Source organism: Rhinatrema bivittatum, chromosome 17 (assembly GCF_901001135.1).
Source record: "Rhinatrema bivittatum chromosome 17, aRhiBiv1.1, whole genome shotgun sequence".
Taxonomy (NCBI): domain Eukaryota; kingdom Metazoa; phylum Chordata; class Amphibia; order Gymnophiona; family Rhinatrematidae; genus Rhinatrema; species Rhinatrema bivittatum.
Window position 1 is genome coordinate 49,033,530 of NC_042631.1, and position 17,248 is coordinate 49,050,777.

The 17,248-nt window shown below is 47.8% G+C and overlaps 2 protein-coding genes across 4 annotated transcripts in view; both read left to right on the plus strand.

Moving 5' to 3' along the window:
• The window catches only part of LOC115079390 (cadherin-related family member 5-like), a 208,628-nt gene extending 207,030 nt beyond the window's left edge, over window positions 1-1,598 (plus strand). For all 3 annotated transcript variants that reach the window (XM_029582945.1, XM_029582946.1, XM_029582947.1), the window contains exon 9: window positions 768-1,598. In XM_029582945.1, coding sequence (XP_029438805.1) covers window positions 768-1,280 — 513 coding nt within the window. In that variant the 3' untranslated portion in view covers window positions 1,281-1,598. The remainder of the gene's footprint in view (window positions 1-767) is intronic.
• A 15,335-nt stretch (window positions 1,599-16,933) lies between these two features.
• Window positions 16,934-17,248, plus strand: part of LOC115079440 — a 135,627-nt gene continuing 135,312 nt past the window's right edge. The window contains exon 1 of the mRNA XM_029583038.1: window positions 16,934-16,997. The gene's annotated coding sequence lies outside the window, so the exon portion shown is untranslated. The remainder of the gene's footprint in view (window positions 16,998-17,248) is intronic.

The following is a 17,248-nucleotide window of genomic DNA, read 5'->3' on the forward strand; positions in this document are numbered from 1 at the left end:
TTCCTCTGAGACTGAAGCCCTCAGCATTAGCAAGGGTTGCTCTAGAGGCTGTGGCCTTCCCTCCCACCAGGAGCCCCAAGCGCATCACTATCCTATGCAAGAGAGCCCCAGCAGACAGCAGACTTGAACCAGAGTCTCCTGCAGCCCCCTGTGTTCTGATACAGTATTATAGAGACATGATGCAGCATTACAGGGACTGGCCCTAGAGATTATCAGCACAAGATTCACTAATTACAATTAATACTACAATAGAAACAAAACAAAGTGCCCACCATGCATTCTTTGCAGAGATTTTCAATAATAGATATTTATTTATTTATTGTTTTTGTTATACTGAGTTTCATGATAGGCATCACATCAACCCGGTTTACAAATAACAAGGAGTGTAAAGCATAACGTAACGTAAAAAACAATATTTTCAATAAGAACCTTGAACTTTAAATACAGTGAATCAGAAAAAGGGAGAGGGAAAGTTACAAAAAACAAGGAAAATAAACTTGGGATGGAAGGGGAGAAATTGAACAGCACAATATTTACATTTCAGCCTATTGATACATTAGAATAGCAAGTGAAAAAATAAGACTATGAAACGGTACATAGGTAATCAAATGAATAAATATGACAGTTGTGAATGGTAATAGTATGATAAATATTCAGCAGGAATTAGTGAGAGAGGGTTTGAGGTTGGTTTATGATATGATTTATTCTGAATGTTTTATGATTTATTCTGAATGTTTTATGGGGGGGGGTTTGGGTTTTTTTTACAGATCAGCGGAAATATGAAGGAGAAGGGGAACTATGGCACAAATGATGGAATCGCTGATCCCACAGACACTGAGAATGAAATTGCAGCTGTGAACTTGGCATTTGAGGATGAGGAGCTTAGTGCAAAGGAGCAAGGGCTGAATGGGCCCTCCTCAACAGAGTTGGAAGAGGAAAAAGGCCTAGGGGCTGCACTGTCCCATCAGGAGGCTGATGAGGAGCTGGACACAGACAGCGAGAAGAATACGAAGTCCATCCTTACCAAAGAAAGAAGGATGGATGAAGGATACAAGGCAGTGTGGTTTAAAGAGGACATTGAGCCAGACACTAAGACAGAGGAGGAGGAGGGGGAAGAAGATGATGAGGGGGCGAGAGAAGATGAGGAGGAGGAGGATGCTAGTAATGAGGGAGACAGGGCAGAAACCCTTGAAAGCTATCATCATGATCCCATAGTGAACTTCAGCATAGAGCATGTCACAGGAACCACTGATAGCAATGAGGACTCGACGTTTATATAACAATGTTGTAAATTCTACAGATCTGCTATGGCAAGGTTCTGCCATGACACCCATGTGTGTGGGTACTGAGTGAGCCTGAAACACTGCCTGATGTAACAGGCTTTTAGGACGCCCCAGCAAATATTGCAATACCAAAAGCATACTACATTATAATTAGTGAGGTATACAATAATAATTTTACACTACTATTCACAAAAGGTGTGTTTTCTTATTGCATCAAAATGCACATTTCCTAGCGTGTAGCCAGATGGACTCAGGACCAGTGGGTTATGTGCTCTTCTGCCAGCAGATGGGAGACGGAGTCAGATTTCAAAGCTGATGTCACCTTAGATATACCCCTGCAGTGACCTCAGCTCTTCAGTATCTCTCCGTCTCCTAGCAGATGTGGACACTATCCCACACACTAGAATAGTGTTAAGAATTACAGCAAAGAAAAACATTTTTTTACCTTAAAGAAGATCGAGCCTCGCTCTCCTGCAGTGATTCTTAAAAGTCCCTCTCCCAGTTGAGAATTCCTGAGGTGATTTTTGATATCCCTCAGAGGTGGGCCTTGGACCGGTAGCCTGTTCCCAACGTGGATTTAGCCTCCAGAATGGCTGAAAGGCAGCGGGTGCACAACCGAGCGCGGCGATGAAGGTAAAGCCCTCTGCCCCCGCAGCTGGAGACCGACCCAGACGCAATCGGTAAGCGCCGAGACCAGGTAAGCAGAAAACTTTAAATTCTGGTCTCCGGGGCTCGGATTGCCGTACCAATTCCGTTTTTTCTTCCAGCGAGGTAAAAAGGGAGCACCGATCGGGTTGAGCAGCCTTGGTTGGGCTAGGCTCCGATCGGTGCAGGGATCCAGACACATGGAGATCCTGGGTGGCGCCATGTTACTCGCGGGAGCATCAGCGCCATCTTCCCTTCTCGACCAGCAGTACACATGGGGCAGGCCAGATGGACGATGTGCCCAACATGCGCGCATCCAATATAGATGTGCGCACAGCTGCACGCAAAACTGCGCGCATAACCGGGCACACACTGCGCACACAACTACACTCACAGCTGCGCTTACAGCTACACACGTGCATTGTGCTCACGCGCATAACTACGCGCACATTGAAGCACATTACCTGTGCTCCTAGATATAGAGGCAATGGCACTGGCGTCCAAGAAGCCCAGAAGGCACTCTCTTTGCATAGACTGCCACATCAGAGCCACACAGCCTGAACTGGAGTCCTGCCTGTGTCATCATTGCGAAGAAGCCCAGGGGGGACCAAAGACTGGTCCCTCACTGTTGGAGGATGGGTCCGGAACTACTACATACGATAGCACCCGGATCTATGCAACTCCGAAATGGCATCTCCACAAGAAGGCACCTCAGGGGCCCCTATTCTGACTCCCCCTGGGGTTAACATGGACCCAGGGACCTTCTCCTGGCTAGAATTTTTCCAGGGGCTGCAAGCCTTCGTTCAGGCACAATCAGCCCCGGCTGTGACTCGGGTTCAATCCCGGCCGGAAGTACAGGTTCCTCCCGGCTCTGTTCGGATGCCTCGAGACATGCCTCGCCTAACCAAGAATTTCCCGGACAGGGACCCGGATACCTCAGATGATGATGGCGGCTCTCTGGAAGAAGGAGAAATCCCTCCAGGCCTGAAACCATACAGAACCATGCGTCGCTTCTTCCACAGGGATGAATTACCAGCCCTTATTTCCCAGACTGTGAAAACTGTGGGGATCCCAGGCACGGACCCTATGACGGAACCAAAGAAGAGCCCCATCTTGGTGACCCTTTGCAAAGCCTCGTGCTACTTCCCAATGATGGAAGCTATGCAGGAACTGATTGACCTGGAGTGGGATGCCCCGGAGGCCAGCTTTAAAGGAGGTCGGGCTTTGGAAGCCTTGTACCCTCTGGAACCAGCAACCAAGGAATGCCTGCGTTTCCCGAAAGTGGACACCATGGTCTGTGCCGTCTCAAAGCGAACAACAATTCCCGTTGAGGGAGGGGCTGCATTGAAGGATACTCAGGATAGACGATTAGAATCCATCCTTAAGCAGGCCTTCGACACAACAGCAATGACACTGCAGATTGCTTCCTGCTGTACACTGATGGCACGTTCCTGTTTGCTCCTCTCGAGAGAGGCAAACAGCACAGGAACATATACCGGTGAAACGATTGAACCTGTAGCAGCCTTCCTGACAGAAGCTCAGATCTGGTGTGTACCTCAGCCAGAGGAGTAGCCTCGGTAGTGGCGACCAAAAGACAGTTATGGTTGCAGAATTGGTGTGCTGACGCGACCTCTAAAGCGAATCTCATAAGGATGCCCTTTAAAGGATCTCTCTTATTCATAAGCGAACTGGAGAAGTTAGCCAGCAAGTGGGGCGAATCTCCAGAGCCTCGGCTACCGGAGGACAGAGGTAAAAGATCCCCTGCCCCTCCCCCAGAAGAACTAGGGGCAGAGGCTCTCAACGATTTCGCCTCTACAGGCTCTACAGGCTCAAGTAGTTGGATATGGATGCTCAAAACAGTGATAGATACTGCACTTGCTGCAAATGTAACATCCTTAGGGCAGGCGGAGGCTAGTCAAATTTTTAGGATGTCAGTTAAAAATAGCTTGAAGGTTTTTGTGAATTTGACCCAAGGGCAGAGGTCACAGTTGAAAGCAATGTGTGATTTTCCGTTGCTATTCATGGGGGGAACTACAGTTACAAATGATCACCCAGTGTTGGTTGCTGCGTGAGATCCTTATAGGGACATTTATGCAAATTAGTTTCATGTTTCATCATCTAAGGAAAGGGTGTTGGTGGTAGGTGCGGCTGCATGGGAAATTAGAATGTATATGAGTAATCCACATACACATTTTTATGTGCATGGGGGGGAGACTAAAGATTATGATAGAATAACTACGCCTGCTTTAAATGATATGTGTAATGCTCTTAAAAGAAAGGCATCAAAGAAAGATAGGATGGTGTTTTTACCACCAGAATCCATGTTGGATTCTAAAACTTTGAGGCCATGTGTTAAAAGGTATTATGATATGAAGCATGTAATGGAAGATTATATGCGTGCACATAAATTCCTGCAACTATACATAATGAGTATATAGAGGCAAATACATTGTTTTTTGAAGATTCAATATATAATTTGGGGGCGCATGATTTATTGGATATTTTCAAAAGATCTGATGCACAGATTGCTTATAGGTATGCAGTTTTGCCATTGGAATTGTTGTACCCGGAGTTCCCAGATAATAGTATATATTCATATAGGCAAGTAGGGGGTGAGGCAATATTGACATTTAAATTTGGGTATTGCAAAGGATATAGACATAATGTTGTGCATTGGGGGACCCTATTGCGTCATCCTGTGATTAATGGGACAGAATTTTCTTTAGTAGTTGAGATATCTGCCAGGGAAGGGCCACTTTGTGTGTTTAAGATTATGCGCACAAATGTTTGTGAGAACATACTGAGACAGATATCTTTGCGTCCATCTGAGAGATAAGTTAGATATAATGAAGTCTATTAATAAACGTACTGGGAGGACAACAAAGCCATTGCAGTATTTTTCTGTTAAGGAGACTTGAGTATTGGGAAACTCTAGTGACCAAAGAGTTGTTGGTGCCTTGGGATCTACTGGCTGGTAGAGTGAGAGATTTTTGTTTGACAGTTTCATTACTTTGCAAAATTTGTAGGGAGATAGATGAGAAAATGTTTGCTGAGATTAATGCTAGATCAATTTTTTAGAAGTTCGGGCAAATGGCAGCAGTAGTGGGTAGATTATTATTTTATCCAGTGGCATTGCTTTTGGATTGGATAATGGCAGAGCATTTAACAGAAAGAATAGTACTACACCCAGAAATGGATATATTGCAACAGACTAGGACAAAGTGTGTGTGTAAATCACCTAAGGAGAAGATAGCTGTCTCAGTAGGGCTCTACTGTGATAACCCAAATGAAGAGGAGGTACCAGAATGTCCAGTGTGTTTTGGATTTCATGGTAGACTTGGGGATCAAATAATAAAGTGTAGATATAGAGAGACAATGATAGATTTTAAATTGACAGATGACCAGATAAAGGACTTGCATACAAAGTTGATAGACAATGGTATGGATCCAACAAGGTTGAATGTGGTAAAGGAGAGGGCAGCGAAGGCAATACCAAAAGTAGGGTTCACTCATATATTATATAGAAGCAGGGCCAGGGTGCGGAAAAAGTTTCACTATTAGGCAAATTGCAACACAGCATGATTTGATTGTGGCTCTGTTTACGAAGCTGAAGCCAGATTATGAGGAGCTGTTATCAGATAGTGGTGATAGATATGATTTGACTTTTAAGACAACTCATAGAGCGCTTGAAGAGGCTGGGCATAGACGTATATTTGTGGATGAATTTAAAAGTTTGCCTTATGAATTCTTGGCATGTATTGTTTAAACTCTGGAATTTGTTGCCAGAGGATGTGGTTAGTGCAGTTAGTATAGCTGTTTTTAAAAAAGGATTGGATAAGTTCTTGGAGAAGTCCATTACCTGCTATTAAGTTCACTTAGAGAATAGCCACTGCCATTAGCAATGGTAACATGGAATAGACTTAGTTTTTGGATACTTGCCAGGTTCTTATAGCCTGGATTGGCCACTGTTGGAAACAGGATGCTGGGCTTGATGGACCCTTGGTCTGACCCAGTATGGCATTTTCTTATGTTCTTATGTTCTTAATGCAGCTGAGAAGGTATTTTTGGTGGGTGATGTCAAACAGACCAAAGTGCAGGAGCCGGATGAGGGATTATATATAGGTAATTATATAGAAATAGATTCATTGGTGGTAAATTTTAGAAATCCAAAAGATACAGTAGCACTTATGAATAGGACATTTGGATATGAGATGTTAGCAAACTCAAAGAACAACAGGAGTATACATGTAGTAACAGTGGATAGTTTACCACAATTAGATGTTGCAACTAGCATGGGTTTTTCTAAGCATTCGGCTGAGATGTTTTGTGGGGGTCAGAATGCAACTGTTAGGGCTAATTAAGGAGGTACTTGTAAAACAGCTATACTTTATTTGAATGGGTCAGATGGTAGGTTGCTTTCTGTTGAAGAATTACAAATAGTAGCACTGACCAGACACACAGAGGACTTGTATATAGGAACAGACAATTTAGCAGAAGCCACCCTATTAGTAAATAAGTTGGACATAACCTTGGACTTCTATGAGCATATGCAAACATGGTTGCATTTTCCACATGAACCAGTAGGAAATGTGGTACTTGTAGATAAGTGTGTGGACGTGATTGTTCGTGAGCCACATCCAGTGGCGGATTCGTATCAATTGATTGATACTTTTTTTCCCTGCGCCATTAAAAGGGTCAGAATGTTCTAGTTTAAATTTGGAAGCTAGTCAGGTGGTAGCAAACAGTTTTGCATACGGTAGGACACACCCAGAAGATTTACTGCTACCAATAAATAAGAGGGGTCATCCAGTAACCATGTCGGTGAAATTTAAGGCGTTTGGACCAGGTGTAGGGTTACACTTTGAGGATAAATTTCCAATGCAGAAGTTGGCTGTAATGGCCAAATGTTACCTATGTAAGGTCCCTTACTATAAGTTTGGGTTATCACAGATTGTTTTGATACAACAAGTATTGGATTTGTGGTTTCGAGAATGTAAAATGAGGGCATGTCTGGATGACAGTGTAATACAAGATGTGATTAATGATTTCCTAAAACATGTAACCCAAAAACATTACATGGAAAGTTTCATTGGGAATGGCGGTTTGGATAGTATTGAGGGAAGGGTAGTAAGGTTTAAGTTAAAAGGGGTATTCAATCAAAGTTTGATTTTGATGTGAATAAGGTAGGTCAGGGAATTCTGCTTGGAGTTCTGATGCGTGTGCATTGTTTTGTAGTGTGTTCAGTTTGCTGACAAAGATGGTAGCTGTGTCTGAGAAAGAACTCGCAGTTCCAGGCACCTCGTCCCTCAGGAAGGTCTCAGAACTTTCGGAACCGACAAACCAAGAGAGGAACAGGCTCAGGGGCAGACTCCGGCCATACTCCCCAATGAGAATGGGATGACCCATTCACAGGAAGAGGAAATAGGGGATTGACTTTCACTCTTCTATCAACGATGGGTCGAGATCACGTCGGACAAATGGGTACTAAACATCATTCAAGAAGGTTACTCTTTGGAGTTCCGCAGCATCCCTCGGGACAAATTTATGATGTCACCCTGACACTCCCACACCAAGAGACTGGCAGTGGAAGCCTCTCTGACAAGACTACTTAGTCTGAGGGCAATAATTCCGGTTCCTACGCCCCAACAAAATACGGGGCACTATTCCATCTATTTTATTGTTCCCAAGAAAGAAGGATCATTCTGACCCATCTTGGATCTCAAGAATGTAAACCGTCATATGCAGATACTACAATTCCACAAGGAGACTTCACTCCATAATAAAGGCAGTACAACCAGGAGAGTTCATAACCTCCCTGGACCTCTCTGAAGCCTACCTTCACATTCCAGTCCATCAAGATCACCAGCATTTCTACTCTTTGTGATACTGGGTCATCATTACCAGTTCAGAGCGCTACCCTTTGGCCTAGCAACCGCCCCCAGAATATTCTCCAAAATTATGGTGGTCGTGGCGGCAGCACTGAGGAAGGAAGGGATCTTGGTACACCCTTACTTGGACGACTGGCTGATCAGGGCAAAGTCTTTGTAAGAGAACTGGCAGGTGACCAGCAGAGTCAAGAACCTACTGCAGGATCTCAGTTGGGTCATGAACATGGTCAAGAGCAGTCTGCAGCCCTCAGTCTCTAGAGTACCTGGGGACCTATTTCAACACCAAACAGAACAAAGTCTTCCTCCCTCCCCCGAGGAGAAGGAAGCTGTTGGAACAATTAAGACGATTGATGACCAATGCATGTCCCAAGGTATGGGACTATCTTCAAGCCTTTGGGCTCATGGCATCAACCCTGGAGGTCGTTCCGTGGGCAAGGGCTCACATGCAACCACTCCAGTGCTCCTTACTGTCACACTGGAGCAAACTGTCCCAGGACTACTCAGTTCGCCTCCAACTACCAGCAGAGGTACGTTCTCAGCTTCAGTGGTGGCTACAGGAAGATCACCTAAGCAGAAGAGAAAGCCTATCCCCACCGAACTGGATCGTGCTCACTACGGATGTGAGCCTATGAGGGTGGGGAGCCCACTGTCAGGAACTGAAGGCCCAGGGACAATGGAGCAAGGAAGAGGCGGGATAGAACATAAATCACCTGGAAGCTCGAGCAGTCAGACTAGCATGCCTGTGATTCAGCCACAGACTCCAAAGCAAAGCGATTTGAGTAATGTCGGACAATGCTACAATGGTTGCCTACATCAACCGCCAGGGATGAACAAGGAGCCAGCAGGTGTCTGGAAATAGAGCCTCTCATGGCATGGGCAGACATAAACATACAAGGGATCTCGGCCTCCCACATCGCAGGAAAAGACAACGTCTCAGCAGACTTCCTCAGCAGAGAGAGCCTGGACCTGGGGGAATGGATGCTGTCGACTACAGCCTTCCAAACAATAGTAAATCGCTGGGGCCTCCCAGGCATGGACCTACTGGCCACCTCTCTCAGTGTCCAACTCCCCAGGTTCTTCAGCCGCAGATGAGAGCCACACTCCCAAGGGATCGACACTCTCATCCAGACCTGGCCAGAAGAAGACTTACTGTACGCCTTTCCCCCATGGCCACTACTGGGCAAGGTCATACGCAAGATAGAACACCACAGGGGACTAGTTCTGCTAGTGGTCCCGGATTGGCCAAGATGCCCATGGTACGCAGACATGCAAAGACTCCTTGCGGGGAGCTCTCTGTGCCTACCTCCACACAGGAACCTTCTCTAGCAGGGCCCGATTCTTCACAAAGATCCATCTCGATTCTCCCTTGAGAGGACTCGCCTGAAGAAGCGCGGTTACTCGAAGGCCATGATTGATACCCTGCTCCACGCGTGCATGTTCTCAACATCTCTGGCATACATACGGATCTGGAGTATATTCGAAGCCTGGTGCGAGGACCGCGGGATACTCCCGCAGACGGCCAAGAATCCCATGATCCTGGAGTTCCTACAGGACGGTTTGAATAAGGGGTTGTCACTCAACTCCCTCAAGGTCCAAGTGGCAGCCCTCTCCTGCTTCAGAGCCGAAGTGAACGGAATCCGTCTTATCAGCTCATCCGGATTTGACCCGTTTCCTAAAAGGGGTTAAGCAACTTCGGCCACCCCTAAAGTGGCCGGTGCCCCTATGGAACCTCAATCTGGTATTAGATTTCCTAGCGGGGACTTCCTTCAGAGCAACGTGCGGTCTTTCACTACGCCTCTTAACATTGAAAACGGTATTCCTGGTGGCAATATGTTTAGCTCGTCGTATCTCTGAACTAAAGGCACTATCCTGTCGGGAACCGTTCCTTAGGTTCACTCCTGGAACCATACAGCTGCGCACCGTCCCCTCCTTCCTACCGAAAGTGGTTTCCAAGCCATCTCCCTACCAACTCCGGATGAACATAGGGACTCGGAAGACTCACGCCTTCTTCGTCATCTAAATATCGGCAGACTCCTGGTGCGATACCTGGAAAGATCAGAACTGGTGAGCAAAACAGATCACTTGTTCGTTCTCCACAGCAGGAAGAATCAAGGAGAAGCGGCCTTGCGGGCGACCATAGCTCGCTAGATCAAGCAAGTAACCAAGGCAGCCTACATAGAGGCAGGAAAGCCCTTACCACTGCAGGTTACGGCTAATTCTACTAGGGCCCAGGCAGTATCTTGGGCAGAAACCAAGCTACTGTCGCCTGCCGAGATCTGTCGGGCGGCGACGTGGTCCTCCTTACACACCTTCTCCAGGTTCTACCACCTGGATGTTCAGGCCCGAGAAGATGCAGCCTTCACAAGAGCAGTACTTAGTGGGTCATGAGCAGCCTCACGTCCTGTTCGGGAGTAGCTTTTGTACATCCCACTGGTCCTGAGTCCATCTGGCTACACGCTAGGAAATGAAGAAATTACTTACCTGATAATTTCGTTTTCCTTAGTGTAGACAGGTGGACTCAGCATCCCGCCCACGTCTGCCCCAGAGAAGAAGGACCTCGGAAAGCGAACCCCGAGACTAAGCAAATATGGGTAAGCATTGCCTACCTCTAGTTCAAGACACCCACAGTTTGTCCGGTGTCAACGTTAATTGGTTGAGTGCATTGGCGGTCTCCAGTTTTTTAAATCAGTTGAATCAGATCAATCAAGTTTAATCAGTTTTAATCAAGTTAATTAAGCAAATATATAGCCACAATGCCTTTTCGAAGAGAATACTGAAGATCTGAGCTCACTGCAGGGGTATATCCAAGGTGACGTCAGCTTTGAAATCAGACTCCTTCTCCCATCTGCTAGCAGAAGAGCACATAACCCACTGGTCCTGAGTCCATCTGTCTACAGTAAGGAAAACGAAATTATCAGATAAGTAATTTCTCCATTTGTTATTTTCTGTGGGGCCTCTTCATTAACACTGCATTTAGGGGTGTTAGTGCTTAATGCACCCTGGTGAATGTGGCGCAAATTATATATTTCGAATATAGGATCATCACTGTATATAACATTGTACAAGGTAACTCCTGCATAGAATCTGAAGTTTGACTTGCTGAAGGTCACCTAATTAATGGAGAACTGAGTCATACCAGGAACCACTGCAGCAGATCTGTGCTCTGATCATTGGGTTGCACTTACACCATAAGCAAAAATAAAAAAATAAAAAACCAGAAAATTAGCTTTTTCTTTTGTTCAGACAAGGGTTTATGAGACAGGATACAATCACAGCTCCAACTCTAGTAACAGTGTCCTGAGAATCTTTTCAGCTTGATCAGTGCATCATGGACTTCTGTACAGCCTGGGGGAAGATCTTTGAGCTTTGCTGTCAGAGTCGTGCAGAGAGATCCATCAGTTAGGGACAAATTGAAATGTTCTGATTTGTTAATTTATTAAACCAAATGAATTTTGTACAAACTTGCAGTAAATATCAAATTTTAAGTTATATTTTTCTTATTTTTAAGCCATTGTATAGCTTGGGAGGTGGGATGCATGTCACTAAAGTAGTTCTGATTGTATCTGGGGAATGTCTTTATTAAGAACATAAGAAGTTACCATCCTGAGTTAGAACCAGAGGCCATCAAGGCCAATATCTTGTTTCCAACATTGGCCAATCTAGGATACAAATACCTGGCAAATACCCAAACAGTAAATAAATCCCATGCTACGAATGCCAGTAACTAGTGGACTGGTTATTCCCTAATGGGTACATTTTAAATCGTCCCCGCCCATAAATCCCGGGGTTTACGTGCGTGGCCGGGCCTTACGCGTGCCAGGCCTGTTTTCAAACGGGCCCCGCCACGCGCGTAAACCCTGGTACGCGATTAAGTGCCGGGGCCTGCAAAGGGGGGAAGGGGGGCAGAACAGGGCAGGGCTGGAGGTGGCCGGTAGGGAGGCCTGGGAGGGAACGGGGGAAGGCCGTGGGCGTTGGCACTCTCAAGATGCCCTAGTATGCACCCCCCTTGCGCACGCCAACCCCCGATTTTATAACATGCGCACACACATGTACAACCGTGCATATGTCTTAACATTCACCCCATTATATTTACATGCATTGCTGTAAGTGGTATTTTTATCTCTGAAAACTATACTTTGAATATCCTTTTTCATTTAAAATCTATTATTATACAAGCGTAACTTGTGTGCGTAGGCCAGGCAGAGGGGAGGTTACGGCCGGGGCCGAAGCGGGGGGTGCAAGGCAGGTTTTCCGTAGGCGCTTAACATCCTTGCACCGGTCCTGAACAGATTGATGTCAGGAAGAGGAGGAAGTGATGAAAACAATAGAGAAGAAGATGAAATAGAAAGGACTAAGAAGATTCTGGAAAAGGAGTTAGAAGATGAGGAGGAAATCAGGAAAAAGAGACAGAGACCAATGCAAAAGAAACCCCACTCAGATCACAAAGAAAGCATGGGATCTTCTATTAATTGCATCAGTAGCATGGGATCTTCTTGGTGTTTGGGTACTTGCCAGGTTCTTGTGGCCTGGTTTGGCCTCTGTTGGAAACAGGATGCTGGGCTTGATGGACCCTTGGTCTGACCCAGCATGGCAAGTTCTTATGTTCTTATGAAGCTTTTTATTTTTAGAGAAGTGACTGAAATATGTATTGCAGTGATTTAGTAACTGCATATCTCAGTAACATTAATGTCCTGTACTTTTTCACATGGGGTGTACCTGGGGTGAGGGAGAGGAAAGGATGATTGTGATTATTGAATTAATTATCAAACTTTCAGGGGAAGGTAGTATGGGGCTGAGTCCCAGGGCCTGTGCCCCCACTCTTTTAAGTCAGCAGCAGTGCATCTTGGGGAGGGTCATTTTATAACAGCCCACCTGGGGCTGAAGTCTGAGTGTAATTGGTCATGGTCTACTTTGAGGATTGGCGAGTACATGCACATCCCTGCATGGCACCTGCACACACGTTTGGAGCTGGTGTCAAGATTACATGTACATTTGCACCCGTATGTTTGAAAAGCAAAGGTATGTGCAGAAATGATGTCCCTGCCTCCGGGAAAGCCTCTTTAAATAACATTTTCAAAAAGCTCATTTATGTCTGTACAACTGCATTTTCTGCTTCTGAAAAGTACCCCACACAGAGCAATTTTCAAAGCCATTTACCTGGGTAAATTAATTGGTATATCTGCAAACTACCTGTCCTCCACTGCCCGGCTAAATCTACAAATGGATTTCCAAAGCCCTCATACTTCTAAATGAGACAAAACAGGAGGGATTTATATAGGGGAGGGGAAGAAAACAAAGGGCAGGAATGGGATTTCCCAGCCCCCCATACACACACACACACACACACACAGAGCCTCTGCTGCCTGCGCGCACAGACAGCTTCTTCTTCCTACACACACACACACACACACTCAGAGCCTCTTCTGCCTGCGTGCGCACGCGCACACACACACGCACACACACAGAGCCTCTGCTGCCTGTGCACACACACACAGAGCCTCTGCTGCCTGTGCACACACACACACACACACACACACACACAGAGCCTCTGCTGCCTGCACGCGCACACACACACACACAGAGCCTCTTCTGCCTGCGCGCGCGCACACACACACACACACACAGAGCCTCTGCTGCCTGTGCACACACACACACACAGAGCCTCTTCTGCCTGCGCGCGCACACACACACAGAGCCTCTGCTGCCTGTGCACACACACACAGAGCCTTTGCTGCCTGCGCGCGCGCGCACACACACACACACAGAGCCTCTGCTGCCTGTGCGCACACACACACACAGAGCCTCTGCTGCCTGCGCGCGCGCACACACACACAGAGCCTCTGCTGCCTGTGCACACACACACACAGAGCCTCTTCTGCCTGCGCGCGCACACACACACACACAGAGCCTCTGCTGCCTGTGCACACACACACAGAGCCTTTGCTGCCTGCGTGCGCGCACACACACACAGAGCCTCTGCTGCCTGTGCGCACACACAGCTTCTTCTTCCTACACACACACGCACACATACAGAGCCTCTGCTGCCTTCGCGCGCACACACACACACAGAGCCTCTGCTTCCTGCGCGCGCGCACACACACACACACAGAGCCTCTGCTGCCTGCGCGCGCACACACACACACACAGAGAGCCTCTGCTGCCTGCGCGCACACACAGCTTCTTCTTCCTACACACACACGCACACATACAGAGCCTCTGCTGCCTGCGCGCGCACACACACACACACACAGAGCCTCTGCTGCCTGTGCGTGCGCACACACACACAGAGCCTCTGCTGCCTGTGCACACACACACACACAGAGCCTCTGCTGCCTGCGCGCACACACACACACACACACACACACACACACAGAGCCTCTGCTGCCTGCGCGCAGACACAGCTTCTTCCTACACACACACGCACACACACAGAGCCTCTGCTGCCTGCGCGCGCACACACACACACACACACACACACAGAGCCTCTGCTGCCTGTGCACACACACACACACACACTCTGCTGCCTGCGCGCGCACACACACACACACACACACACACAGAGCCTCTGCTGCCTACGCGCACACACACACACACACAGAGCTTCTGCTGCCTGTGCGCGCGCACACACACACACAGAGCCTCTGCTGCCTGTGCACACACACACACAGAGCCTCTGCTGCCTGCACACACACACACATAAACACACACAGAGCCTCTGCTGCCTGCGTGTGCACACACACACAGAGCCTCTGCTGCCTGCGCGCACACACAGCTTCTTCTTCCTACACACACACACACAGAGCCTCTGCTGCCTGTGCACACACACACACACAGAGGGCCTCTGCTGCCTGCGCGCACACACAGCTTCTTCTTCCTGCACACACACAGAGCCTCTGCTGCCTGCGCACACACACACACACACACACAGAGCCTCTGCTGCCTGCGCGCACACACAGCTTCTTCTTCCTACACACACACGCACACACACAGAGCCTCTGCTGCCTGTGCACGCACACACACACACACACACAGAGCCTCTGCTGCCTGTGCACACACACACACACACAGAGCCTCTGCTGCCTGCACGCACACACACACACACACACACTCACACACACACAGAGCCTCTGCTGCCTGTGCGCACACACACAGAGCCTCTGCTGCCTGCGGGTGCACGCACACACAGAGCCTCTGCTGCCTGTGCACACACACACACACACAGAGCCTCTGCTGCCTGCGCGCACACTCACACACACACAGAGCCTCTGCTGCCTGCACGCGCACACACACACACACACACAGAGCCTCTGCTGCCTGTGCACACACACACACAAACAGAGCCTCTGCTGCCTGCGCGCACACACACAAACAGAGCCTCTGCTGCCTGCGCGCGCACACACACACAGAGCCTCTGCTGCCTGCGCGCACACACACAAACACACACAGAGCCTCTGCTGCCTGTGCACACACACACACACACACACAGCCTCTGCTGCCTGCGCACGCACACACACACAGAGCCTCTGCTGCCTGTGCACACACACACACACACAGAGCCTCTGCTGCCTACGCGCACACACACACACAAACACACACAGAGCCTCTGCTGCCTGCACGCGCACACACAGAGCCTCTGCTGCCTGTGCACACACACACACACACACACAGAGCCTCTGCTGCCTGCGCGCGCACACACACACACACACACACACACAGAGCCTCTGCTGCCTGTGCACACACACACACACAAACACAGAGCCTCTGCTGCCTGCGCACACGCACACACACACACACACAAAGAGCCTCTGCTGCCTGTGCACACACACACACACAGAGCCTCTGCTGCCTACGCGCACACACACACACAAACACACACAGAGCCTCTGCTGCCTGCGCGCGCACACACAGAGCCTCTGCTGCCTGTGCACACACACACTCGGCCCAACTCTGAATGGCAGAGTTGAAAAAAAGGTACAACATTTTCTAAAAAAAACAAGCCACTGACGCAGCCGCTGTGCGAAACCCGGCCAGAGTTGGGCTCTGTTTAAATATATGTTCCAATAAATATCTTCAAGCTAAGGCGACTGGTCTGTCTTGCTTCTGTTTGCCATATACACACACATACAGCCTCTGCTGCCTGAACACACACACAGCCTCTACTGCCTGCACCCAAACACATACACACTGACATACACATATGCATACACAGCTTCTGCTGCCTGCACACACACAAATACACATATACACACACATACAGCCTTTGCTGCCTACACACACACACATACACACATATTGCATCTGCTGCCTGCACGCATGCACAGCCTATGCTGCCTGCACACACATACACAACTACACAGCTGCTGCTGCCTGCATATCACACTCGCACACACACACACACACACACACAGAGCCTTTGCTGCCTGCACTCACATGCACACAGACAGCCTCTACTGCCTTCATGTGCACACACATATGCCCAGCCTCTGCTGCCTGCACATGCATGCACACACACAAAACCTCTGCTGCCTGCACACACACACAGACATAGCCTCTGCTGCCAGCACATATAAACACAGCTTCTCTTGCCTGGACATGCGCACACCCATACACAGAGCCTCTGCTGCCTATACATGCGTTTACACACAGACACATACACAGTGTCTGTTGCCTACACATGCACACACACACACACACAGAACTTCTGCCAGCACATGCATACACACACACCCAGAGTCATAAAGAGCATGTGTAAAGCACGTGGGTGCCTTTATCACTCATGCTTTATACTGTTTCATTTTCTGAGACACTAACCAGGTGGTATTCTTTGAAAATTAGTTACAAGTATGTAGGATAAAATATCCGTGTATTTTCAACTATGTGAAAATTGTCCCCATAAAGGTATCATTCCTGGTTTTCTTTTAACTAAGATTAGTATTGTGCCATAACATCAATCTCACAAAAATGAAACAGATTACAAGTGAGAGGCTCTGGACTGAGTGAGTTGTCCAGGCTGGCCTGGCTTGGCAGGATCAGAGTGATGAGGTCACAATGGCACACTTTGGCAGGAGATGTGGCGTCTCCATGGAGACTCAATATATTGTTTTTGAACTTGGAGGAGATAAGATGTTAATTGGAGATGGAGGCAACCGGTAAAGCCTCTTCAGCTCTGGAAGCTTCTCAGGTAGGCACCTGCTGTTTTCAAGGGCTCTTCCTCTTCCGAGCTCAGCCTGGGATGTATTTATTTCTTTATGTCTGAATTGCCTTTCTGTACCAAAGCACGGTCAAAGCGATGCACAGAGTGAAAAGTCTCAAAATCAATCAATAGACATTCAGTTACAACATAAAAGAAAACAGCTAGCATCACTATCCCCCAATAAAGGCAAAAATAAATAAAGGCAAAAATAAATAAAGGTACAAAATAAATAAGTCTTC